General features: G+C 39.5%; 1 protein-coding gene across 33 annotated transcripts in view; it reads left to right on the top strand.

The window, feature by feature from the left end:
* SYNE1 (spectrin repeat containing nuclear envelope protein 1) overlaps positions 1–25,403 on the top strand; it is a 518,696-nt gene that overhangs the window by 288,402 nt on the left and 204,891 nt on the right. For all 33 annotated transcript variants that reach the window (XM_078370315.1, XM_035297742.3, XM_035297743.3 and 30 more), the window contains 8 exons: positions 1,636–1,812; positions 4,201–4,347; positions 9,623–9,748; positions 11,662–11,838; positions 14,405–14,670; positions 18,962–21,122; positions 24,147–24,484; positions 24,681–24,825. In XM_078370315.1, the coding sequence (XP_078226441.1) occupies positions 1,636–1,812; positions 4,201–4,347; positions 9,623–9,748; positions 11,662–11,838; positions 14,405–14,670; positions 18,962–21,122; positions 24,147–24,484; positions 24,681–24,825 (3,537 nt within the window). The remainder of the gene's footprint in view (positions 1–1,635; positions 1,813–4,200; positions 4,348–9,622; positions 9,749–11,661; positions 11,839–14,404; positions 14,671–18,961; positions 21,123–24,146; positions 24,485–24,680; positions 24,826–25,403) is intronic.

The following is a 25,403-nucleotide window of genomic DNA, read 5'->3' as shown; positions in this document are numbered from 1 at the left end:
CCAAAAATTAGCTGGGCATGGTGGCACATGCCTGTAATCCCAGCTATTCAGGAGGCTGAGGCAGGAGAATTGCCTGAACCCAGGAGGTGGAGGTTGCGGTGAGCCGAGATCGCACTATTACACTCTAGCCTGGGTAACAAGAGCGAAACTTCGTCTCAAAAAAAAAAAAAAAAAGAACCTGATTTTATTTATTTATTTATTTATTTATTTATTTATTTATTATTATTATTATTTGAGACAGAGCTTCACTTTTGTTTCCCAGGCTAGAGTGCAATGGTGCAATCTCAGCTCACTGCAACCTCCACCTCCTGAGTTCAAGCGATTCTTCTGCCTCAGCCTCCCAAGTAGCTGGGATTACAGGTGCCTTCCACCATGCCTGGCTAATTTTTGTATTTTAATAGAGACAGGGCTTCACCATGTTGACCAGGCTGGTCTCTAACTCCTGATCTCAGGTGATCCACCCACCTCAGCCAGGATTACAGGTGTGAGCCACCATGCATAAATTCCTCCTCCCTGAGTCATCTATAAGAATGCTTACTAGAGAACGCAAGTGGGCATGGTGGTGTGAGGTGAAATCAGGCAGAGCTATGTCCAAAGCCTGGGGGCTATGCTGTACCTTGACTGTGTTGTACAACCTCACTGTGCTTCAGTTTCCTCATCTATAAAACAATGATGATAACATTCATCAGGGCTTATATGTCATTCCTAGACCAAAGCAGGTACTTCATAAATGATAAGTTTAAATGCTATTTTTATTATCATAAACAGTATTAGATGTAAGTTAGATGTCACATCAATTAAAAATTAGATATTAGATTATTGCTAAATCTAGAATTAGATTATTATGTTGGTGCAAAAGTAATTGCAGTTTTTGTATTAAAAGTAATAACAGGCCAGGCATGCTGGCTTACACCTGTAATCCCAGCACTTTGGGAGGCCGAGGTCAGCAGATCACTTGAGGTCAGGAGTACGAGACCAGCCTGGCCAACATAGTAAAACCCTGTCTCTACTAAAAATACAAATAATAACAATAAATTGCCAGGTGTGGAGGCACGCACCTGTAACCGCACCTATTTTGGAGGCTGAGGCAGGAGAATTGCTTGAACCTGGGAGGCAGAGGTTGCAGTAAGCTGAGATTGTTCCACTGCACTCCAGGCTGGGCAATAGAGTGAGACTCTCAAAAAAAAAGGAATGACAAAAACCACAACTCCTTTGCACCAATCTTATAGAAATAAGATGTTATATAAATTTGATAAAATAGTAATGAGACTGTTTTAGATAAAAATTATGCCAGAATTATAACTTACAGACCTAAAAAATATAGGGACATCTTTCTGTCTGGTAATAATACCATGGAACAGGTATCTCTCCAAGACCAGCCATGTGTAGTCTTAAAGGTTACTTCTTCATTCTTTATGTAACTAATCCCTTAAACTCATTGACTCTTCCCATTGGAGTATCCCTGAAAACATGCATGTTCTTTTGTTTTCATTCAATATATAAGATAAATTGCAAGATTCTTTCAAAAACAATATTAAACCATGAAATTATCTATCATGAACTTTGTTTGATGGTGAAGTTATTTAAAACTAAAAGTAGGATTATGAGAACTCTGTATTGGTTTCATTTTTGCAGGCAATGATGGAAGAAATTGCTGGTTTTGAAGACCGTTTGAACAATCTTCAAATGAAAGGTGATGCTTTGATTGGCCAGTGTGCAGACCACCTGCAAGTGAAACTGAAACAAAACGTGCATGCTCATGTGCAGGGTACAAAGGACAGCTACTCAGCGATCTGCAGCACAGCTCAGAGGGTGCGTGTCAACAGAACATTCCGTGATGATGAGGAGTTATGGAGAGAGGCTGTGCAGTCTACAGACTTTTTACAAATAGAATTCGTAAATAGAATTTACAAATAAAACTAAGCAAATATTTGGGTTAGTTTTGGTGTGTTGCCAGACGGGAAATAGTAGGATAAATTTCACAGTCACTATGTGAACACGAAACTATCACATTTCATATTTGATTGACGTGACTAAGCAGTGAATTTCAGATACTGTTTTATTCAATTCCTTTATTCCATGGATTGATTATGGAAAAGCTTGTTAAAAGTTGATTTGGGCAGGTCCTGGTGGCCCAAGCCTGTAATCCCAGCATTATGAAAGGCCGAAGCAGGTGGATCACTTGAGGTCGGGAGTTCGAGATTAGCCTGGCCAACATGGTGAAACCTGTCTCCACTAAAAATACAAATATTAGCTGGGTGTGGTGCCCCTGTAATCCTACCTACTCGGGAAGCTGAGACAGGAGAATCGCTTGAACCCAGGAGGCGGAGGTTGCAGTGAGCTAACATCGCACCACTGGATTCCAGCCTGGGTAACAGAGTGAGACTCTCTCAAAAAAGTTTGTTTGTTGGTAAAAGGAATTTGAGGAGATTATAGTGTTTGTTTTTCTTTGCACACCATCAATACTTTCTAATTTTCTGTTTATTTTGTAACACAAAATAAATTTATTTCATAATTTTCACAATCATTATTTTCTTTTTAACTGTACACAGCACATGTTCTAATCTAAATCAATATTTGTTTGCATTCACATAGAATTTGAGAAAGGAGTAAGTGCCAGATTTGACTTACACTTAGGTGGGTACACTTCCACTGAAAAAGAATTCTCAATGTTTTAGAAAAAAGTCTAAGAGGGACAAGAATTGCTTTTTTTACAAAAACTTAGCAAAATAAGTAAATAGCTTTCTATTATTCTAGAATTTTTAAATGACACTGCAAAGAGTTTTTATAAGCCTTTGAAGTTTTCTGTGTATTGGGCTAGCCAGTAAGAACTGGAAATACACCAGTGACATGGTTAGAATGGTCTGTGTTAACCATAATATTAATCTTAAAAATACTGGGTGACATTAGTCAACTTCCTAGACTTAAAAAAATCACCTTCAAAGGTTAACAAAAGGAGGAATAGAAAAATATAATGATAATTAAAAATGATGACAAAGGGGGAAAAGGGGGAGTAAAGAGAGAAAATGAGCTACGCATAGAACTTTCCAGTGAGTTCATTCATTCACTCATTCAACAGAGATTTCTTGTACACTGACTTCCTTCACAGTGGGCATTTCCTTTGCATTAGGTATACAGTTTAAATTTTGTGTTTTTTTTAAATTGGTGGATGTTGGAAAGACCAACATAATTTTTAAAATTTAAAAAAGCAGATGAAATTCTAAGACCATAATCAGAACTTTATAAAAAGTTTGTGAAAGTGATAAAGAGAACAAACCACAATTCTTTTAAAAATTCTGCTTGGATCAAGAATAAATAAGGGATAACCTAATGTCAGATGAATATGATGAATTTAGATGATGATGGAGAAAAGCAGAATTCAATGATTGCTTCTATTGTCTCAGTAATGAAAGAAATGCCAAGTTAAACTAATTTTCTTCCTTTTTCCCTTTTTATAAATGGAAACGTCACAGATATATCTCATCTTAATCTCAAGTAGACACATAATTGATTCTTAATATGTCTTTATGGATAAAATGAAAATTGGTTGGCTTCTTAAGGATTAATTAATTAAATAGACATATCAGAAAATGTATGAATTATTCTGGATTATTTTTGCCCTGGAACATGACTTCTAAGATGAAGTAAGGGCATTCGCCTCCCTGCTCCTTATGTTAAAATTAAGTTCAAATTTTACCCAACCTCAAATGCAGAAGCATTGTAGTTAGAGAAACATTGGTTATCTTTTTTGAGAAGCATTGTAGTTAGAGAAACATTGGATATCTGTTTTGAGATCATGTTTTATTTTTACTTTTAGTTGCTAGCTTAAATAAAAAGTGCAATATTTATACCATAGGAAGAGAAGCTGCAAAAACCTCTAACATGTTTATGACAATTAACTTCAATGATTTTGTATATTCTAGGATGCCTCTATAGTTATATTTACCCTGCTCATGTTCTCTTCCCCTCATCCAGATATTACATTCTGATGTGTGGACTGAGAAGTTATCAACTGGGGGATGGCCATTGCATGTTGGAACATATGGGGAGACATCCAACTGCTTTAGATATGTGTATGAAATTGGGGAGTCTTGGGGGAAAATCCGTTTAGAAGTACTGGTCATGTTTCATTGAATTCCAGTGATCTTTATAGAGGTAGAAAGCAGTTCTCCTAATATCAGCATGGTTGTATTGTCTCAGGTGTACCAGAGTTTGGAGCATGAACTTCAGAAGCACGTCAGCCGACAAGACACCCTGCAGCAGTGCCAGGCCTGGCTTTCTGCAGTCCAGCCAGATTTACAGCCAAGCCCTCAACCACCTCTTAGTAGGGCAGAAGCCGTTAAGCAGGTAGTAAACTCCTGAAAGTTTGTGTTATTCTTGTGAATCATTCAGGCAGTCAAGGCAAATGTGTGAAGTACCTATGATGTGCCAAACTGTATTGGCTCCTGGGAATCTAAAAGTAGGAATAAGGTCTGAGATTGGTTCTAGCGGAGTTCATGTGCTAGCCAGAAGGTGGACATCATACTGAGGGGCCAATCTGGTAGACTAGAAAGATAATGGGGGCTGAGTGCAGTGGCTCATGCCTACAATCCCAGTACTTTGGGAGGCTGAGATGGGTGAGTCACTTGAGGTCAGGAGTTTGAGACCAACCTGGCCAACATGGTGAAACCCCAACTCTACTAAAAATACAAAAATTAGCCAGGCATGGTCGTATGCACGCATAATCCCAGCTACTCTGGAGGCTGAGGTAGGAGAATCACTTGGACCCAGGAGGCAGAGGTTGCAATGAGCCAAGATCATGCCACTGCACTCCAGCCTAGGTGACAAAGCAAGACTCTGTCTCAAAAAATTTAAAAAATAACAATAAAAAAAATACAGTAATAAATATTAAAATTAATTATTAAACAGAAAAAAAAAGAGAATAGAGCCAGAAGTAGTGGTTCACGCCTGTAATCCTAGTGCTTTGAAAGGCCAAGGTGGATGGATCACATAAGGTCAAGAGTTCAAGACCATCCTGGCCAACATGGTAAAACCTCATCTCTACTAAAAATACAAAAATTAGCTGGGGGTGGTGGCAGGCACCTGTAATCCCAGCTATTAGGGAAGCTGAAGCACAAGAATTGCTTGAACCTAGGAGGTGGAGGTTGCAGTGAGCCAAGATGTCGCCAAAAAAAAAAAAAAAAAGAAAAGAAAGAAAGAGAATGGGCACTGTAACGAAAGATCAATTCCGTTACCTAATCTGCTGGGGACCATGGGTAAGTCACGTAATTTCTCCGAGCCTCCAAGATAGTTTCTACTATCAAAAGTGACATTTATAAGTATACTTACTTCCAAAAGTTATAATGAAATGTAAATGTCACACTGCAAATAAACATGATTTATAAACAGAGAAGTAATACTAGCTTCTCACATAGTTTTGAAGCATAAACAAGGTACTTCATAAATAATTACTGAATGGAATTACAATGAATGAAATGTTCATTTTTATTATGTGAAAGGAATTCTATTGCATATTAATTTGACATCCACAGGCTTAAAATGTTGTTGCTGAGACTTATTCAGAGTATGTGGGAAATATTTTTTAAACTTTTGTACTAAGCAGCTTTTGTATGCAGTGCTAACCCCATGGGAAAATATTTTAGAGGAATTTAGTTATAAAGATTATTGCTGCCAGATATGAATTAACAATATTAAATAATTTAATAAGAGAATGATATAATGCACAAATTGAGAATAACATAATGCATTTGTTCATTGAGTCCACATAAAAAAATGTGTCTAGTTAATTCATCTGCCAAAGTCTACTTTCTAAAGGCTTAAATGATTTGCATTGTCATTAAATGGTTCACAAAAGCGTTCATATTATACTCTATAAGAATAGGATCAGGACAAATGAAACATGGTTCTTCTTGAATCAAGAAAAATGAATGAGCCAAGCACAGTGGCTCACGTCTGTAATCCCAGCATTTTGGGAGACTGAGGCGACCAGATCACGAGGTCGGGGGTTCGAGACCAGCCCTCCACCATGGTAAAACCCAGTCTCTACTTAAAAATACAGGAAAAAAAAGTTAGCCGGTCATGGTGGCACACACCTGTGCTACTTGGGAGGCTGAGACAGGAGAATTGCTTGAACCCGGGAGGTGAAGGTTGCAGTGAATCGAGATCATGCCATTGCACTCCAGCCCGGGTAACAGAGCAAGACTGTCTCAAAAACAAAATAAAACAAAACAAAGAAAACCCCAAAACCTCAGAACGCAGTTGCTGGAAAAAAAAAATGAATGAAGAACTGCCTATCCTCTGCCTTTTTTATTAGACTGAGCTTTCTTGAATCACAAGCCACCTTCCTTGTGGCTGTTTCCAATGCAATTTATTCAGAACAATTCAGATCAACACTTAATTTTTCTCCTTTGTTACCAAAAAATAAATTAATTAATTAAAGAGATGAGGGGAGAAGAAAGTATTAATCCCAGTGATCTTTTGCTAGGGCAGGAAGAGATTTACCACACATACCCACAGGCGCATACTGATCCTTCTTCCAGATTATGTGACTGTCTGGTTCCGTTTCTACCTCTTTCACGTGTCTCTCAAAATGATCTTTCTCCCCTTTGAAAGTAGCCAGAGAAGGGATTTCGAGGTGGTGGACACACCTGGATCACAGTCACTCTGAAGTGGAAAGGTTTTTTATTTTGTTTCATTGTTTTTTGTTTGTTTGTTTCATTTTTATTTCTTTTGTTTTTTTGTTTTTAGTTTTTCCCTTGGTGCATGCAGTAAGTCCTCACTTAATGCCATCGATACGTCTTAGAAACTGAAACTTTAAGCAAAACCATGTACAGCAGGTCCTCAAATAATGTCATTTCCTTCAACATGCAGTTTTGTTATAACATTGATGAAAACAAAAATTGTTTCATTATATGACTTTTTGCTTAAAATATTTGCAGTTTCCAAGAACCTGCTGACAACATTAAGTGAGGACTTACTGCGTTCATGTAAAACTGAGCGGGCCCTTAGTAGCTGCTGAGCTTGGATTTGTGACTGGAGAATCCATATATAATGGGCATGGTACCAAGGTGCAGTGTGTATTCCCAGCACCACCTGTGTAATAAAGCCCTAATACATATGTGAAGATAATACACCCCCACTACCACAAGATAATGGCACATGGATTCGATTCCTTTCAGTCTGCTATGTTTTTATTAGGCATAAAACATGAACTTTAGGGAATGGAAAAAAGTAAGATAAAATTTTTCTGGCCGGGCACGGTGGCTAACACCTGTAATCCCAGCACGTTGGGAGGTGGTGGGTGGATCACAGGGTCAGGAGATTGAGACCATCCTGCCTAACACGGTGAAACCGTGTCTCTCCTAAAAATACGAAAAATTAACTGGGTGTGGTGGCCTGAGCCTGTAGTCCCAGCTACTTGGGAGGCTGAGGCAGGAGAATTGCTTGAACCCAGAGATGGAGGTTGCAGTGAGCTGAGATTGCACCACTGCACTCCAGCCTGGGTGACAGAGGGAGACTCCCTCTCAAAAAAAAAAAATTTTTCTGTAGAGTTGATTTTACCAAACATCTTTTGCAGCTGTGTGGTCACTGACACTCTATATATTGCTTCCAGTGCTTCCAAAATCAGACCAATTATATAAATCTCACAATATACAATCATTTCCTTCAATTAAATATGTTCATAAAATAGAAATTCTGACAACGTGTTCTCTTCTCATATCCCAAAGTTGTTTGAGACAAATAACGGTCTCTGGGTCATAGGTGCATGATGTGGTACTTGTGCACAGTGGCTGACGACTCACAACACCATAGATTGCTTGTACATTCAATTGAAAAGGTGCTACTTCTGACTTCATGTGAAATTGATCTGTATTTATTATATCCACAGGAGCATAGTGTATCTAGGTAATCCACACAGTGCAGAGGACAAATACTGAGAGCAGAGTCAGAAAATCAGGTGCCATGATTGATGCTGTGATTTTGGAAAATCCTGGAGGTCAGCTTTACCCTTACAACTTGCAGTCGATGCCACCCCCCTTATTCATCCCTATTTATGTAGTAAACAAGAACCACTTCTCACCACCTCAGCCACCACCCCGGTCAGGCCATCTTCACGGTTCATCTGATCCCTGCAGTAGCCTAACACCTGCGCACTGTTGCTGCCTACAGGCCCTGTGGCCTGTTCTCCACGCGAAGTTAGAAGGGAGTCTTTGAAAGCCTGTCTCCGACCATGATACTTCCAGTATTATCCCATTGCACTTAAATTCGAACCTTCTTATCATGGCTTATGCATAGGCTGGTTATATGATTTGTTTTCCCAAATAGAACCTTCTTGATAGGACAGAGTCTGCTTGACATCATCCAGTGGAACTAGAGCAGTGGTTCACAACTGGGGTGGGGGAGATGGTGACTTTGCTCCCACAGGCGACATTTGGCAATGTCTGAACACGTTGTTGGTTGTCACAACTGGAAGTGGTGGAGGTGCTGCTGGCATTAAGTGGACAGATGCAGAGGATGCTGCTGACATTCTGCAATGTATAAAGCAGCCCCCCACAACAAAGAATTATTTGGAGTCAGGTGTCAATGGTTCTGAGCTGAGGAACTCTAGACTAGAGACAAAGCCCAGCAGATTGGGATGTATGGTCAGCTCTCCTTATAAGGGGGCTCCATGACTTGCCCCAACCCTGCTCGCCTACCTCTGCTCCCACTTGGTTCGCTCTGCTTCAGCCTCAGAGCTTTGCATTTGCTGCCTCTCTACCCACCACGTCCACCTGCCTGGAATGTTCTTACCTTATGACACACTATGCATTCAGGTCTTTTCCTCAGAGGGGCCTAAGAGATACACTGTCCCCGCCATAGCAGCGCTTCTTTCTCATACACTATCTGCCTAGCACCTTGATTTTTCTACATGCTATTTAGCACTACCAAACATTCCAGCGCATGTTTGTTTATTTATATTCATTTGTCTCCCTCCTGAGAATGTAAACTCCATTGGGAGCAAGGGTTTTGCTTTATGCTCTATTCCCAGTATCTAAAATGTAGCCTGAATAGAATCTGAACATCTGCAAAGAAACACATTTCTTTGTTCCTGTAAATAGATTAAAGGTCCACCTGGAGAATCCTTTCTTGGGCTTGTAGAAAAGAAAGAGCACAAGATGAATCTCCTGCAGAGAAAAAGAAGCCCAGACATCTGTGTTTTCACCTCACTTCAATGAAACCTACCAACTCACTGACCTTTGCCTTCTCTCTCTAAGATAGGCAAAAACATGTGAAGAAGCAGGCCAGAGTAGGGTACAAATTCTTTCTCTGAAATGCAAAATAAGCTGGCACATGAGCAAATAATCTGGAAAGATTATAAAAGTTTTTTTTGCATTTTCCTCTTTCCCAGACCATACAGAATACTTTACTTACAATGAAAAGCAAATGGTGGATAATAAATCCCCATCAGTGTTTTGAAGTTTTTCCTGTGAGTCACTAATATACACCACTTTAACAAAATGGTGGAAACACTGAGCATAGCAAGATTATTTTTGAAATGTCAACAGAATATTACAAGTGATACAAGTATTTGCCATCTAAATAGCTGATGCATCTCTTTCACTCTGACAATTGCCTTTTCCAGGTCAAACACTTCAGAGCTTTGCAAGAGCAGGCAAGGACCTATCTAGATCTCCTTTGCTCCATGTGCGACTTGTCAAATGCTTCAGTGAAAACCACAGCAAAAGACATTCAACAAACAGAGCAAATGGTAAGAAAATGAAAAATCCCATTGAATTTATTTTATTATATTTTCTTGCTTGAATATTTCATGTGAGGCTGAAAGAAAACAGCTCTTGGGTTGTTCTTTCTGTATACAAGGCTTCTACAGCCATTATAATAAATAGATATTGGCATTTCAGCTAAGTCACAGAAAATTAAGCACATCCTGACATTGATGACACCAGGTGGGGACTGAATCACTTAGACTCATTAATTCACTGCCCATTAGCACCTTTTTTTTTCTTCTTCTTAATTACCATTCTCTTTTCCTATTTTGCTGCACCTTTTTTTTGTTCTTTTCTCCTTTTCCACCTTTTTCTTTAGGCAATACTTAATATGAAAGGGGCTCTTGACCCTTTCTTTATTATATCAAGGATGCCAAAGAGCATGCCCCCTATCATAATCCTTCCAGTTCATTGGTAGAGCGTGGTGTTCAGAAAGATTTTGAAACTGTCTGGGCTATGATGAGCTAGCAGTACCAGTCCACACCGACAGATGGCAGCACTGGAGCCATGTATTCACATCTACTGCCTCTGCAGCCTTAAAGTCTTCAATGAAACACATTTGGGTTTGTTTGTTTGTTTGTTTGTTTGTTTGTTTTTGTTTGTTTGTTTTGGGTCACAATCTTCCACCCAGGCTGGAGTGCAGTGGCTCCATCACCACTGACTGAAGCCTCAACCTTTTGGGCTCAGGTGATCATTCCACCTCCGCCTGCCAAATAGCTGGGACTATAGGCATGCACCACTACGCCCAGCTAATTTTTATATCTTTTGTAGAAACAGGGTTTTGCTATGTTGTCCAGGCTGGTCTCGAGCTCCCAAGCTCAAGCAATCTTCCCACCTTGGCCTACCAAAGTACTGGATTACAGGCATGAGCCACCACACCTGGCCCACATTTGAGTTTAAAAGAAAAATAAGAATTAGTTTTGGTATTTAATTTATTAAATATTGACAGAATAGAAAAATAATTCACAGGAAAAAATGTCAAAATAATAAGGTTTTTCTCTCTAATATTATCAAAACAAATCTGTTTTTAAATTCTTACAAAAGATGATGTAACCCATTCATTTATTTTATTTTACTTTTTTTTTTTTTCTTTGAGACAGAGTCTCCCTCTGTTGCCCAGGCTGGAGTGCACTGGTGCAATTTCTGCTCACTGCCACCTCTGCCTCCCAGGTTCAAGCAATTCTCATGCCTCAGCCTCCCGAGTAGCTGGGACTACTCCAGCTAGGTGCACACCACCACGCCTAGCTACTTTTTTGGTATTTTAGTAGAGAAAGGGTTTCACCATGTTGCCCAGGTGGGACTTGAACTCCTGAGCTCAAGCAATCTACCTGCCTTGGCCTCCCAAAGTGCTAGGATTACAGACACGAGCCACTGCACTAGCCAACATAACCCATTTATTTCTTACAGAAATGACTTATTGAAACAAATTACACACCTTCAAAAACCAGTGAAGCAGATCTAAAGATAGAGCCAAAACATTATAATTCAGGTTGTTGTAAGAAAGATGAACAAATGTGCAGTAGAGAACAACGGAAGTCTTTTCTAGTTAACCCCAACACCAAATTGATGAGTCAGATGAATCTACTGAAATGCCCAATGCAAAACACCATCAGAGCAGCTTTAGACTTCAAGTTTCACAACACTGATTAAAACCATATAGCATAACTTGTAGGCATTTAAAGTCCTTAGAAATCCTAAATATAAAAGAAAATCTGCTTTTCCTGAAGCAAACAAATAAGTACTTTTCAGATTTATGTATTGTGTGTGTGTGTGTTTGTGCTTGTGTGTGTATGTGTGTCAGAGGAGCACACAGAAGAGCTAGAGAATTGCATCTCTGATTCATTAACCGTAATTGTTTTCATGTGTGGTTGCGAACTTTTATCTCTGTTTCCTCAAGATTGAACAAAGGCTTGTCCAGGCCCAGAACTTAACTCAGGGTTGGGAAGAGATCAAGCACCTGAAGGCTGAGCTCTGGATTTACCTGCAAGATGCTGATCAACAGCTGCAGAACATGAAGAGGAGGCACTCTGAACTGGAGCTGAATATTGCACAGAACATGGTTTCCCAAGTTAAGGTGGGAATTAATTTGTACCCAGGGGAGATAAAAGAAGCCAACAGAGTAGAAAGTTGAAATGTGTTCAGTGTATTCACTTCAATATGCCTGGGTGTCTGTCAATCCTTAGATATTAATACAACTCTTTAAGTTTAAGACAGGGGTGTCCAACCCCCAGGTTATGAACCAGTTCTGGTCCATGGCCTGTTAGGAACCTGGCGGCACAGTGGGAGCTGAGCAAGCCTTACTGCCTGAGCTCCGCCTCCTGTCAGATCAGAGGCTGCATCACATTCCCACAGAAGCACAAACCCTATTGTGAACTGCGCATGCAAGGGATCTATGTTGTGCGCTCTTTACAATAATCTAACTAACGTCTGATGATTTGAGGTAGAACAGCTTCATCCTGAAACCAGCCCGTTCATGGAAAAATTGTCTTCCACAAAACCCATCCCTAGTGCCAAAATGTTTGGGGACTGCTGCTTTAAGGAAGCGCAAATCTGAACAAACTTTATTTGGTGCCAGGGAAAACAGATTATAAAGTAAGCATTCAAATATATTATTGAAGCTTCAGATGGCCACTTGCATCAGAAGACATTCATCCTCTACGTAGTTCCTGAGAAAAAGCAGGTGTGATTTAGTCCACAGAGTAGACTGCTTAGTCAGAAGACTCTGAGACTAAGCAAACATGAAACATTATGATTTTTTAGTTTTTTATCACCATATTATGCTAAAGCTGTAGGACTATAAGCTTATCAATTCATTAATTATATATTTTGTCAATATGTAATTAATTTAAAGTATAATATACAGTTTATATTATATATTTATATATAATTTAAATAATTTCAAATATATAGAAAATTGTGGCCAGGTGTGGTGGCTCATGCCTGTAATCCCAGCACTTTGGGAAGCTGAGGTGGGCAGATCACTTGAAGCCAGGAGTTTGAGACCAGCCTGGCCAACATGGTGAGACCCCCTCTCTGCTAAAAATACAAAAATTAGCCTTCCATGGCACACACCTATAATCCCAGCTACTTGGGAGGCTGAGGCATGAGAATCACTTGAGCTTGGGAAGTGGAGGTTGTAATGAGCCGTGATCATGCCCCTCCGCTCCAGCCCGGGCCACAGAGTTGAGACTCTGTCTCAACAAACAAACAAAAAAAAGAAAGAAAAAAGAAAATTATAAGTGTATTCACTTGATTGGAAGTTGGATCCTTTTTTTAATAAACTTTAAGATTTATTTTTTCTCTGTGTTTATGGGTCAATAATAATATATTGTCTACTGGAGTACTGTTTGCAAGTATGGAAAAAAGGGAATAGGGATAATAAATTCGATTTCTTTTTTCTCAAAAGCATGAACTCTTGTTTAAAAAAATTTGTTAGCCATCCTAGAAATTTAATTTTTTAAAATGTATGTTATAAGAGAAGTTTTATTATAAAAGGCTTAGAAAATACAGAAATGTATTAAGAAGCACATTTAAATCATCAGTGATGCTGCTATTCAGAGATAATAAACAATGCTAATATTTTGTCATATCTGTTTTAGGTATGCACATACTTAAAACATTCAAGATGATACTGTGGTTTTATTAACGTTTTAATTGCTATTGAACCTAGTTTTAAGGACAAAATTTCATATATCATCAGTCAGGGGATTTAAGAGATTTTTTGGGTAGTGGGAGGGGGGAGAAGTAAATGGAAATGAGAGGGAGCAGAGGGAGAGTGTGGAAGCCCATGAACCAAACCCCTGGAGGAACCACTATCCAAAGAAATGATCCTCTGGTCAGGTGTTGGGCTGGCAGAGATGGTATCTGAGAGAGAGATTTCTTATTGCTGTACGTGCAGGGAGTAGGTGAACCTAAACCATTGTCTTTCCAGTGTGTGAATGGACTCCAGCCTTCCCCAGCTTTGTCCATAGCACCACTGCCCACCTGGTGACCCAAGCTATTTTGTCTTGTCTCTTACATTTGGAAGGTTTCTGTCAGAGGCGTTCAAACTAGAGCAACTCCATCTTGGATAGGGACTGGATAATATGAGGCTGAGACCTGCTAGGCTGCATTCCCAGAAAGTTAGGCATTCTTAGTCGCAGGATATTTAGGTAAGGAAACAAGTCAATCGTGTTTACGGAGCAGATATAGAACCTGACAGACCCAGGGCTCAACAGCTCTAGGAAATATCCTAACGTCCCAATATCTTGAGAACAAAGCCACTTTTAGTTTAAGAATACATTTGGAAAAGCATGAACTCTTTAAAAATTTTTAGAAAACTAAGGCCGCACTTCAAGGTAAGATAATGACTTTTTTCATTAATGACTATAATGTTTCACATTTATTAGTTTTTCTTTACGCCTCTCGAAATAGTACAATAAAAGAATATATCGCAGCTACCCTGATTTTTGGGAATTTATGTTCATAAACAGCTATGGTGATTTTTAGATTTTCTCTTTGTTTCCCAAGACTTATTGTACATTCTTCAGTTTTTTCATATTAAGAAACAGTGTTTAAAGTCTTATGTCTGTGTTCCTCTCTGTATTTATTTGGGGATTTCTTTACACATTACCTATTTTTTTGTTGCTGTTATCCTTTAGGATTTTGTTAAGAAACTACAGAGCAAACAGGCATCCGTGAACACTATAATAGAAAAGGTGAATAAGTTAACAGAGAAGGAGGAGTCACCTGAACACAAGGAAATAAATCATTTAAATGATCAGTGGCTCGATCTGTGCCATCAGTCTAACAATCTGTGCTTGCAAAGGGAAGAGGATCTTCAGAGAACAAGAAATTACCATGACTGTATGAATGTCGTTGAAGCGTTCCTAGAAAAATTTACTACAGAATGGGATAACTTGGCGAGGTAACAGAAATTCTCCCATGGGTCATTAAAATGCTAAGCCAGATATTTCCTAATTGCCATAAAAATTTGAAATGTGGCCAGGTGCAGTGGTTCATGCCTGTAATCTTAGCACTTTGGGAGACCAAGGCTTGTGGATCACTTGAGGTCAGGAGTTCGAGACCAAATGGACAAAATGGTGAAACCCCATCTCTACTAAACATACAAAAATTAGCTGGGTGTGGTAGTGCCTGCCTGTAATCCCAGCTACTTGGGAGGCTAAGGCAGGAGAATCACTTGAACCCTGGGGGAGGAGGCTGCAGTGAGCCGAGATTGTACCACTGCACTCCAGCCTGGGTTACAGAGCAAGACCTGTCTCAAGAAAAAAAAAAAAAAAGAAAATTAAAATGTCTTAGGTATAACATCTATTGTTTATTATTATTAATATTGGTAAGTAAAATGTCATTATGAACCTAATGTTTTCGTATGGATATAGAGTCATGGATTTCCTAGTTCAATATTAATTTAACCAGTAGGTAAAAGAGAAATGTTTGAAAATGGCACCATTTTCTCTGTGACCTCAAAGAATATTCTAAAAATATTTCTAATTTTGCTTAAATACAAGTTATGGGATATCATCTGTGAATTCATGAAATGAATCCTTGTTGAACCTAAATGCTCCCTAGGTTTCTTGTAGGTTTCTTGTCAAGTCTGTAAAGTAATGAATGCATTCTATGTAATTCAGTCAGGTTTTTTTCTTGTAAGAGTCTAGAAATTAGTGAACAATTCAATTTCAGTTAACTTGTGTCTTTTGTGATTTTGTAGTGATGGACCCCCTCTTAACTTTCCTTTTTTTAATTATTCTTTAAGTTCTGGGGTACATGTGCAGATAGTGCAGGTTTGTTACATAGGTATACACCTGCCAAGGTGGTTTGCTGTATCCATCCCCTCGTCATCTACATTAGGTATTTCTCCTGATGTTATCCCTTCCCAGTCTCCCCACCCCCTGCTATCCCTCCCCTAGCCCTCTCACCCACTGACAGGCCCCCATGTATGATGTTCCCCTCCCTGTGTCCATGTGTTTTCGTTGTTCAACACCCACTTATGAGTGAGAACATGCGGTGTTTGGTTCTCTGTTCTTGTATCAGTTTGCTGAGAATGATGGTTTCTGGCTTCATCCATGTCCCTGCAAAGGACATTAACTCATACTTTTTTATGTCTGCATAATATTCCATGGTGTATATGTGCAACATTTTCTTTATCTAGTCTTTCATTGGTGGGCATTTGGGTTGGTTCCAAGTCTTTGCTATTGTGAACAGTGCCACAATAAACATACATGTGCATGTGTCTTTATAAGAGAACGATTTATAATCCTTTGGGTATATACCCAGTAATGGGATTGCTGGGTCAAATGGTATTTATGGTTCTAGATCCTTGAGGAATTGCCACACTGTCTTCCACAATGGTTGAACTAATGTACACCCCCTCCAATGTGTAAAAGTGTTCCTATTTCTCCACATCCTTTCCAGCATCTGTTGTCTCCAGATTTTTTAATGATCACCATTCTAACTGGTATGAGATGATATCTCAATGTGGTTTTGATTTTCATTTCTCTAATGACCAGTGATGATGAGCTTTTTTTCATATGTTTGTTGGTCACATAAATGTCTTCTTTTGAAAAGTGTCTGTTCATATCTATCCTTCACCCACTTTTTGATGGGGTGGGTTGGTTGTTTCTTGTAAACTTGTTTAACTTCTTTGTAGATTCTGGTTATTAGCCCTTTGTCAGATGGGTAGATTGCAAAAGCTTTTTCCCATTCTGTTGGTTGCTGGTTCACTCTAATTATATTTTCTTATTCTGTGCAGAAGCTATTAAGTTTAATTAGATCTCATTTGTCTATTTTGGCTTTCATTTCCATTGCTTTTGGTGTTTTAGTCATGAAGTCCTTGCCTATGCCTATGTCCTGAATGGTATTGCCTAGGTTTTCTTCTAGGGTTTTTATGGTGTTAGGTTTTATGTTTAAATCTTTAATCCATTTTGAGTTAATTTTTGTATAAGGTATAAGGAAAAGATCCAGTTTCAGCTTTCTGCATATGGCTAGCCAGTTTTCCCAACAGCTTTTACTAAATAGGGCATGCTTTCCCCCTTGCTTGTTTTAGTCAGGTTTGTCAAAGATCAGATGGTTGTAGATGTGTGGCATTACTTCTGAGGCCTCTGTTCTGTTCCTCTGGTCTATATCTCTGTTTTGGTACTGTACCATGCTGTTTTAATTACTGTAGCCTTATAGTATAATTTGAAGTCAGGTAGCATGATGCCTCCAGCTCTGTTTTTTTTTTTTCTTTTTTTTTTTTTTTTGCTTAGGATTTTCTTGGCTTTCTTTGTTTCATATAAAGTTTAAGGTGATTTTTTTCCAATTCTGTGAAGAAAGTCAATGGTAGCTTGATGGGGATAGTGTTTAATCTATAAATTACTTTGGGCAGTATGGCCTTCATGATATTGATTCTTTCTAACCATGAGCATGGAATGTTTTTCCATATGTTTGTGTCCTCTCTTATTTCCTTGAGCTGTGGTTTGTGGTTTTCCTTGAAGAGGTTCTTCACATCCCTTGTTAGTTGTATTCCTAGGTATTTTATTCTCTTTGTAGCAATTGTAAACAGGAGTTCACTCATGATTTGGTTCTTTGAAAAATAAGAATACACATACTCACACCAGGTCATTATATGAAACCATTTCATTCTTTTGATCACTATAATTGTTAAAATCTACACTTCTTGTGCACCAATTTACTAGTTTACAGCAATAAAAACTGCAAACATTGTTCTAGATATCATGAAATCACAGTGGGGATTTTGGGGGTATATTTTGGTATATCATTTTCTGATTTGTTTGCTTTTCCTTCATACTTAACATTTTACTAATCTTTGAGATAAATCCAGGCAACATTAACAACTCATATTTCTATCTTACAGTAGGCCCACATGTACCTGAGACTTACTGTGCCCCAAACAGAACTCCTTATACTGCCCCCTAACCCTGCTTCTCATACTTCAGAACTGATCATTTAGTACATAAAGAAGACTATAAGGCTAGATGCAGTGGCTCAGGCCTATAATCCTAGCACTTTGGGAGGCCAAAGTGGGCAGATCACCTGAGATTGGGAGTTCAAGACCAGCCTGACCAACATGGAGAAACCCCATCTCTACTAAAAATACAAGATTAGCTCGGCGTGGTGGCACATGCCCATAATCCCAGCTATTCAGGAGGCTGAAGCAGGAGAATCACTTGAACCTAGGTGGCAGAGGTTGCAATGAGCTGAGATGGCACTACTGCACTCCAGCCTGGGCAATAAGAGTGAAACTCCATCTCAAAAAAAAAAAAAGACTGTAAGATTCCATTTTTTTCTGTGTGCTTCATAATCAAAGGAATGAGAATTCTTTGCATTTCACACTTATTACTAAGGATTTCTATTGATAAGCAGAAAATATCCAAGTACACAATTAAGTAGCCATTAGAGCTGCTGGCTATACCTTACAGATTGTACTACCTAGCACTATATTGTTTGTTGGACCCTCTTCACAAAAGAAAGCACATAAATCATGCATCACATGTTAGTTTCTTTCAGTATCATTTTCTAGAATATGGTAGATCAGTGCCTCTCACTGTTTAACATTACCCAAACCATCCAGGAATCCTGTTACCATATAGATTCTGCTCAGTTGATAAGAGCCAGAGGAAGATAAAAACATATTCTGATTTGATTAGAAGGCAATATCAGCTAGAAAGAAGTAGGCAACTTGATTTGATTCAACTTCTAGTATTGATATCTGATGAAACTTGTATGCCTTAATTATAGCACTTCAGTCAATAAACCATGAATTGAGCTACTCCCAATTATTCTAAACTCAGAAGATCAACTTAAAGAAAATGGTGAAGTTTCAGCTTGGAGTAGTGGCTCATGCCTGTAATCCCAGCACTTTGGGAGGCTGAGGTGGGTGGATCACCTGAGCTCAGGAGTTCAAGACCAGCCTGACCAACATGGAGAAACTCTGTCTCTACTAAAAATACAAAATTAGCTGGGCATGGTGGTGCATGCTTGTAATCTCAGCTACTTGGGAGGTTGAGGCAGGAGACTTGTTTGAACCTGGGAGGCAGAGGTTGCAGTGAGATGAGATCACGGCATTACACGCCAGCCTGGACAACAAGAGCAAAACTCGGTCTCCAAAAAGAAAAAGGTGAAATGTAACAGCATAGTATGAACAAACATCGATGTTGACTAAAGCTAATTTGCTCTTACACATTTTTATGTATTTTCAGATCTGATGCAGAGAGTACAGCTGTCCATCTGGAAGCTCTGAAAAAGTTAGCATTGGCATTGCAGGAGAGAAAGCATGCTATTGAAGATCTGAAAGATCGAAAGCAGAAAATGATAGAGCATCTGAATTTAGATGACAAGGAATTAGTCAAAGAACAGACGAGTCATTTAGAGCAACGTTGGTTTCAGCTTGAGGACCTAATTAAAAGGAAAATTCAAGTGTCCGTCACCAACTTGGAGGAGTTAAATGTGGTGCAGTCCAGATTTCAGGAGCTAATGGAGTGGGCAGAAGAGCAACAACCCAGCATCACTGAGGCCCTTAAGCAGAGCCCTCCTCCAGAGATGGCTCAGAATCTTCTCATGGATCACCTGGCCATTTGCAGTGAACTGGAGGCCAAGCAGATGCTCCTAAAATCGCTCATAAAGGACGCAGACAGGGTGATGGCGGATCTTGGTCTCAATGAGCGACAGGTCATCCAGAAGGCTCTCTCTGATGCACAAAGACATGTGAATTGTCTCAGTGACTTAGTGGGCCAGCGAAGAAAGTACTTAAATAAAGCCTTGTCTGAGAAAACCCAGTTTCTCATGGCAGTGTTCCAGGCCACCAGCCAAATTCAGCAACATGAGCGAAAGATAATGTTCCGTGAACACATCTGTCTGTTACCAGATGATGTGAACAAACAAGTCAAAACCTGTAAGAGTGCACAAGCCAGCCTTAAGACTTACCAAAACGAAGTCACTGGACTCTGGGCCCAGGGTCGTGAGTTAATGAAAGGAGTCACAGAGCAGGAAAAGGGTGAAGTGCTCGGGAAGCTTCAGGAATTGCAGAGTGTCTATGACAGTGTTCTACAGAAGTGCAGTCACCGGTTACAGGAACTAGAGAAGAATTTAGTTTCTAGGAAGCATTTTAAGGAAGATTTTGATAAAGCTTGCCACTGGCTAAAACAGGCAGATATTGTTACATTTCCTGAAATCAACCTAATGAATGAGAGTGCTGAGCTTCATACACAACTGGCCAAATACCAGCACATTCTTGAACAATCTCCAGAATACGAAAATCTTCTACTGACGCTGCAGAGAACTGGGCAGACCATATTACCATCGCTGAATGAAGTCGATCATTCCTACCTCAGTGAAAAGCTAAATGCTTTGCCCCAACAATTTAATGTAATTGTTGCCTTGGCTAAAGACAAGTTCTATAAAGTCCAGGAAGCAATTCTTGCTCGGAAGGAATATGCTTCCCTGATTGAGTTGACCACCCAGTCTCTGAGTGAACTTGAAGCCCAATTCTTGGGGCTGAGCAAAGTTCCCACTGACCTGGCCGTTGAGGAGGCTTCATCTCTGCAAGATGGTTGCAGAGCCATTTTGGACGAAGTGGTGGGTCTTGGGGAGGCAGTGGATGAACTGAATCAGAAAAAAGAAGGTTTTCGCAGCACAGGTCAGCCTTGGCAACCAGACAAGATGCTGCACCTTGTCACCTTGTATCACAGGTTGAAGCGACAAGCAGAACAAAGAGTTAGCTTATTAGAAGACACCACCAGTGCTTACCAAGAACACGAGAAGATGTGCCGACAGCTAGAGAGACAACTGAAGTCTGTAAAAGAAGAGCAGTCCAAAGTGAATGAGGAAACACTGCCTGCTGAGGAGAAGCTCAAAATGTATCACTCCCTGGCAGGCAGTCTCCAGGACTCAGGGATTCTACTGAAACGAGTAGCCATACATCTTGAAGATCTTGCCCCACACCTTGACCCCTTGGCTTATGAGAAAGCCAGGAATCAGATCCAGTCCTGGCAGGAGGAGTTAAAACTGTTGACTTCTGCCATTGGTGAGACGGTGACAGAATGTGAGAGCCGAATGGTGCAGAGTATAGACTTCCAGACTGAGATGAGCCACTCCCTGGACTGGCTGAGGAGAGTGAAGGCAGAACTCAGTGGGCCACTGTCCCTAGACCTCAACCTGCAGGATATCCAAGAGGAAATCAGAAAGATCCAAATTCATCAGGAAGAGGTCCAGTCCAGCTTGAGAATCATGAATGCACTGAGTCACAAGGAAAAGGAGAAGTTCACAAAAGCCAAGGAACTGATTTCCGTGGATTTAGAACACAGCCTCGCTGAGCTCTCAGAGCTAGATGGAGACATTCAGGAAGCCTTGCGCACCAGACAGGTGAGTGTAATAGGACTTCACTTCTCTTTTTCTACTCTGCTTATTTGTAAACAGGTACAAGAAATTTGTTTGCTTGGTTGGAATTGCTTCTTTAAATATTTCTTTCTAAATACTACACAGAAGCCTCTTCAGCAGTGTCTTCAATGGTATTTTAATTGTGTTTTTGTTTTGTTGTGTCCTTTTTTTCTTTTTTTGAGACAGAGTTTTCCTCTGTCGCCCAGGCTGGAGTGCAGTGGTGTAATCTTGGCTCACTGCAACCTCTGCCTCCCAAGTAGCTGGGATTACAGGCGTTTGCCACCATGCTCAGCTAATTTTTGTATTGTTAGTAGAGATGGGGTTTCACCATGTTGGCCAGGCTGGTCTTGAACTCCTGACCTCAAGTGATCCACCCTCCCTGGCCTCCCAAAGTGCTGGGATTATAGGCGGGAGCCACCACACCCAGCCAGGTTATTTCAATTGTTTATGTGTATGGTATTCATTTTATGTGGTTTCCATCTGGACTGCACTTTGCTTATAATGGTGATGCCTCAGTGATCTCTCATCTTGAAAGAGATGATAAATGGTATTAGTAACATAATTAATATTATATATCAGTACATCGATAGTACAATTAACAGTGAATAATTAGTGATGCCCTTTGTAAACAAGGCGAAGCCTGGTATTTCTAAAATCAGTGCTAGATGAAGAGTCTAAATGGAGAGAGGCAGATGGACAATGCAGTCCCGACCTTGCTAGTAAGCCACTTTCTTGTGGGGTATCCCATTAGTTGCCCCATCTCTTCCTCCCTTCTGTGGGGATGAGTGCTGTCTTTCTCTTGCTTCCTAATAGCACAACAGAAGAAAGACTAGAATACTCATAAGTACTTGACTTGGGGATAACAAAAAGAAACAGGAGCGTGTATAAAACTTCCCAGATTGGCCTAATTACGGCTTGCTCTGGGGCTTGCGAGTTCTGTGCATTCAAAAATAAGAAGAGAAAAATAGTGCCTGGAGGATTACTTCCTTTAATTTCCTGGCTTCTTTTCTCCATCTCTGTCTTCAGTTTTTCTGATTCTAGGAGATGTCAGCCACGCCTTTAGGTAAAAGATAGCTTTCCTCAGGATAATGCAGTAGCTAAAGCCTGGGAGAAGGTGCATCTAAGTTTTAATAGCAGCTATTTGATCTCAGGGAAACGACATCTTTGAAGCTCTGTTCCTCCTTGTAGAAGAGGGATATTAATGCTTCTTTCATTAGGTTTATCTTCTTAGCATTACGTCTGATGCAAAGTAAACTCAGATGAATCTTAGCTCTCATTTAACTTTATTTTCTGCAGAGATTAAGGTTAGTTCTTCACATAGTAAAACTTTTAATATTTGGATAAAATCATAATAAACTTCATGTAAAATTTTGAATTTTTTTTTTTTTTTTTTTTTTTTTTTTTTTTTTTTTTTTTTGAGATGGAGTTTTGCTCTTGTTACCCAGGCTGGAGTGCAATGGCGCGATCTCGGCTCACTGCAACCTCCGCCCCCTGGGTTCAGGCAATTCTCCTGCCTCAGCCTCCTGAGTAGCTGGGATTACAGGCACGCACCACCGTGCCCAGCTAATTTTTTGTAATTTTTAGTAGAGACGGGGTTTCACCATGTTGACCAGGATGGTCTTGATCTGTTGACCTCGTGATCCACCCGCCTCGGCCTCCCAAAGTGCTGGGATTACAGGCTTCAGCCACCGTGCCCGGCCAAAATTTTGAATTTTTAAACTATAGTACACGTTAACCTTTTCATGTTGATTCAAGGCTATTGTTTAAAACAAATTTTAAACTAGTTTTCTAGAGCTGTCCATATAAATAGAGATATAGAATCTAGAATGTAGAGTAAGAACAGAAGTTAGCAGAAATTTTCATTCTTGAAAAACATTTGTCAGGTAAGCTTGCTTCTTCTGATGAGTTTTGAACCAAAATCTTAAATCTATTAAGATGACTCTACTTTTGCCATGCTGTCTTATTGATTCTCTTGGTCCACATAACTAAATGTCATGCTTCCTGGGGCATTTCTTATTTCCTCCACTGATTCTATGCTTTGCTGCCCCTGTTCTTTCTTTAGCTGGTGCTAATCTTATGAGTACTTTCTTTACCATTTCTATGCATCTTTGCCTGCACAGTTGCAGCTTACTGTGTCCAGTCATTGATGGGTGGTTAGAGTGTTTCCTTCCCTTCTGGAATTGAATGGACCAGCCTTCCAGACTTAAACTTTACAACTTTTCTATTTTAGTCTCTAAACAAGACTCACAGGTTACTGTTTCACTTCCAGAAATTACTACGTGGTCTGGTAATTGCCAGTTTGGAAGTTTGGTGTTGTTATATTTCTTTTTTTTTCTTTTTCTTTCTTTTCTTTTCTTTTTTTTTAATTGAGACAGAGTCTGGAGTGCAGAGAAATGATCTTGGCTCACTACAACCTCCGCCTTTCAGGTTCAAGCAATTCGAGTGCCCCAGCCTCCCAAGTAGTTGGATTTACAGGCATGCACCACTATGCTCAGCTAATTTTGGTATTTTTAGGAGAGACCGGGTTTCACCATGTTGGCCAGGCTGGTCTCAAACTCCTGGCCTCCTCTCAAGTGATCTGCCTCCCTCGGCCTCCCAAAATGCTGAGATTACAGTCATGAGCCACCACACCTGGCCATGTTGTTATATTTCTAACCAACTGAGACATGCTTGCACTTTGGTAAACATTCATTCTGCCACTTACTACCAAGCATTATATTATTTCTCAGAGAGGGAAGTTTAAAACTAGTGAAGATACTGACATAAATTTCTATCTCATTTCTCTTCTTAATATTTAATTTAATGGCAATAACAAAATTATAGTAAGAATAGCATACAGAAAAATCAGGGATAATGATGGCACCACAAAAATTTAAGTGAACTTACCAATTCACTTAAACAGATGCACCCATGAGACTGAGGACTGGGAAACAAATGAATGATTGAAACCCTTTCCTGCAAACACGTTGCAAAGGGAAGTTGATTATGTTTGCAACTGCTGTTTTTCAGGCTACCTTGACTGAAATATATAGCCAGTGTCAAAGGTATTATCAGGTATTTCAAGCAGCTAATGACTGGCTTGAGGATGCCCAAGAAATGTTACAGCTGGCAGGCAATGGCCTAGATGTGGAGAGTGCAGAGGAAAATCTCAAAAGCCACATGGAGTTTTTCAGCACAGAGGATCAGTTCCACAGTAACCTGGAGGAGCTCCACGGCCTGGTAGCCACCCTGGACCCACTCATCAAGCCAACCGGCAAAGAAGACCTAGTACAGAAAATGGCTTCTCTGGAACTCAGGAGCCAGAGGATGAGCCAAGACTCTTGTGCCCAAGTGGATATCTTGCAGAGGTATTTCAGGATGTTTTGTGTTTTATATTTCAGTGAAATGAATTTCCACACAAAAGGTAGTAATACACAAATGACATACATTAGTACGTAAATTCATTCTTCTCTCTTAAGTATCGTTAGACATACTGACACTAGAGTTTCATGTAGAAATACGTGATGTCATGTTACTTATCGATTTCTGTTGGACTCTTTCAAGATGCGCAGCTCAATGGCAAGATTACCAGAAATCAAGGGAAGAGGTTATTGAATTGATGAATGATACAGAAAAGAAATTATCTGAGTTTTCTTTGTTGAAGACTTCTTGTAGTCATGAAGCAGAAGAAAAATTGTCAGAACACAAGGTCAGTGTTTTGGGCTTCTTTTTTTTTTTTTAACATCTTTTCTCTGTATTGTAATGGATCTTCGCAACACGGTGGCTCCAGAAATGGTTCAATAAATCTTCATTTCTACCTGGACTGCTTCAATATAATAAGGATGCATTTAACCACATTTTATAGAAGTTTTAAGTTTATTAAATGCTGTTACCTGCCTTTTTACAATTCCCATTGGAAATGCGTAGCTAAGATTTTAAAAAGATGTTCAGAGCAATTTGCATCTGATACATTGTGGCACTTAATAAATGTCAGTAAATACTTTTTGTTGATAACAGATTAATTTAAATAAAACTAAAAAATTAATCACTGAGTCTCCCTTTATCAGAACGATATAAGAAAAAAATGTAACATATTAAAATATTATGTTTGCTTTACTTACATTTGTGGTGCATTCTAAAAATGAAAAAAAAATGTTATTTTACATAGCAAAATACATTTTTGTTTTTAATAAATAAATGATATTTGCCTTACCTCATTGAAAAACTTTAAGACTAACTCTGGTTAAAAAAATAAATGTAAAAGTAAGAGTTCCTAGAGGAGAATAC

This window comes from Callithrix jacchus, chromosome 4, assembly GCF_049354715.1.
Source record: "Callithrix jacchus isolate 240 chromosome 4, calJac240_pri, whole genome shotgun sequence".
Lineage (NCBI taxonomy): Eukaryota > Metazoa > Chordata > Mammalia > Primates > Cebidae > Callithrix > Callithrix jacchus.
Note: the sequence above shows the minus strand (reverse complement) of the source record. Positions and strands in the feature narration are given on the sequence as shown.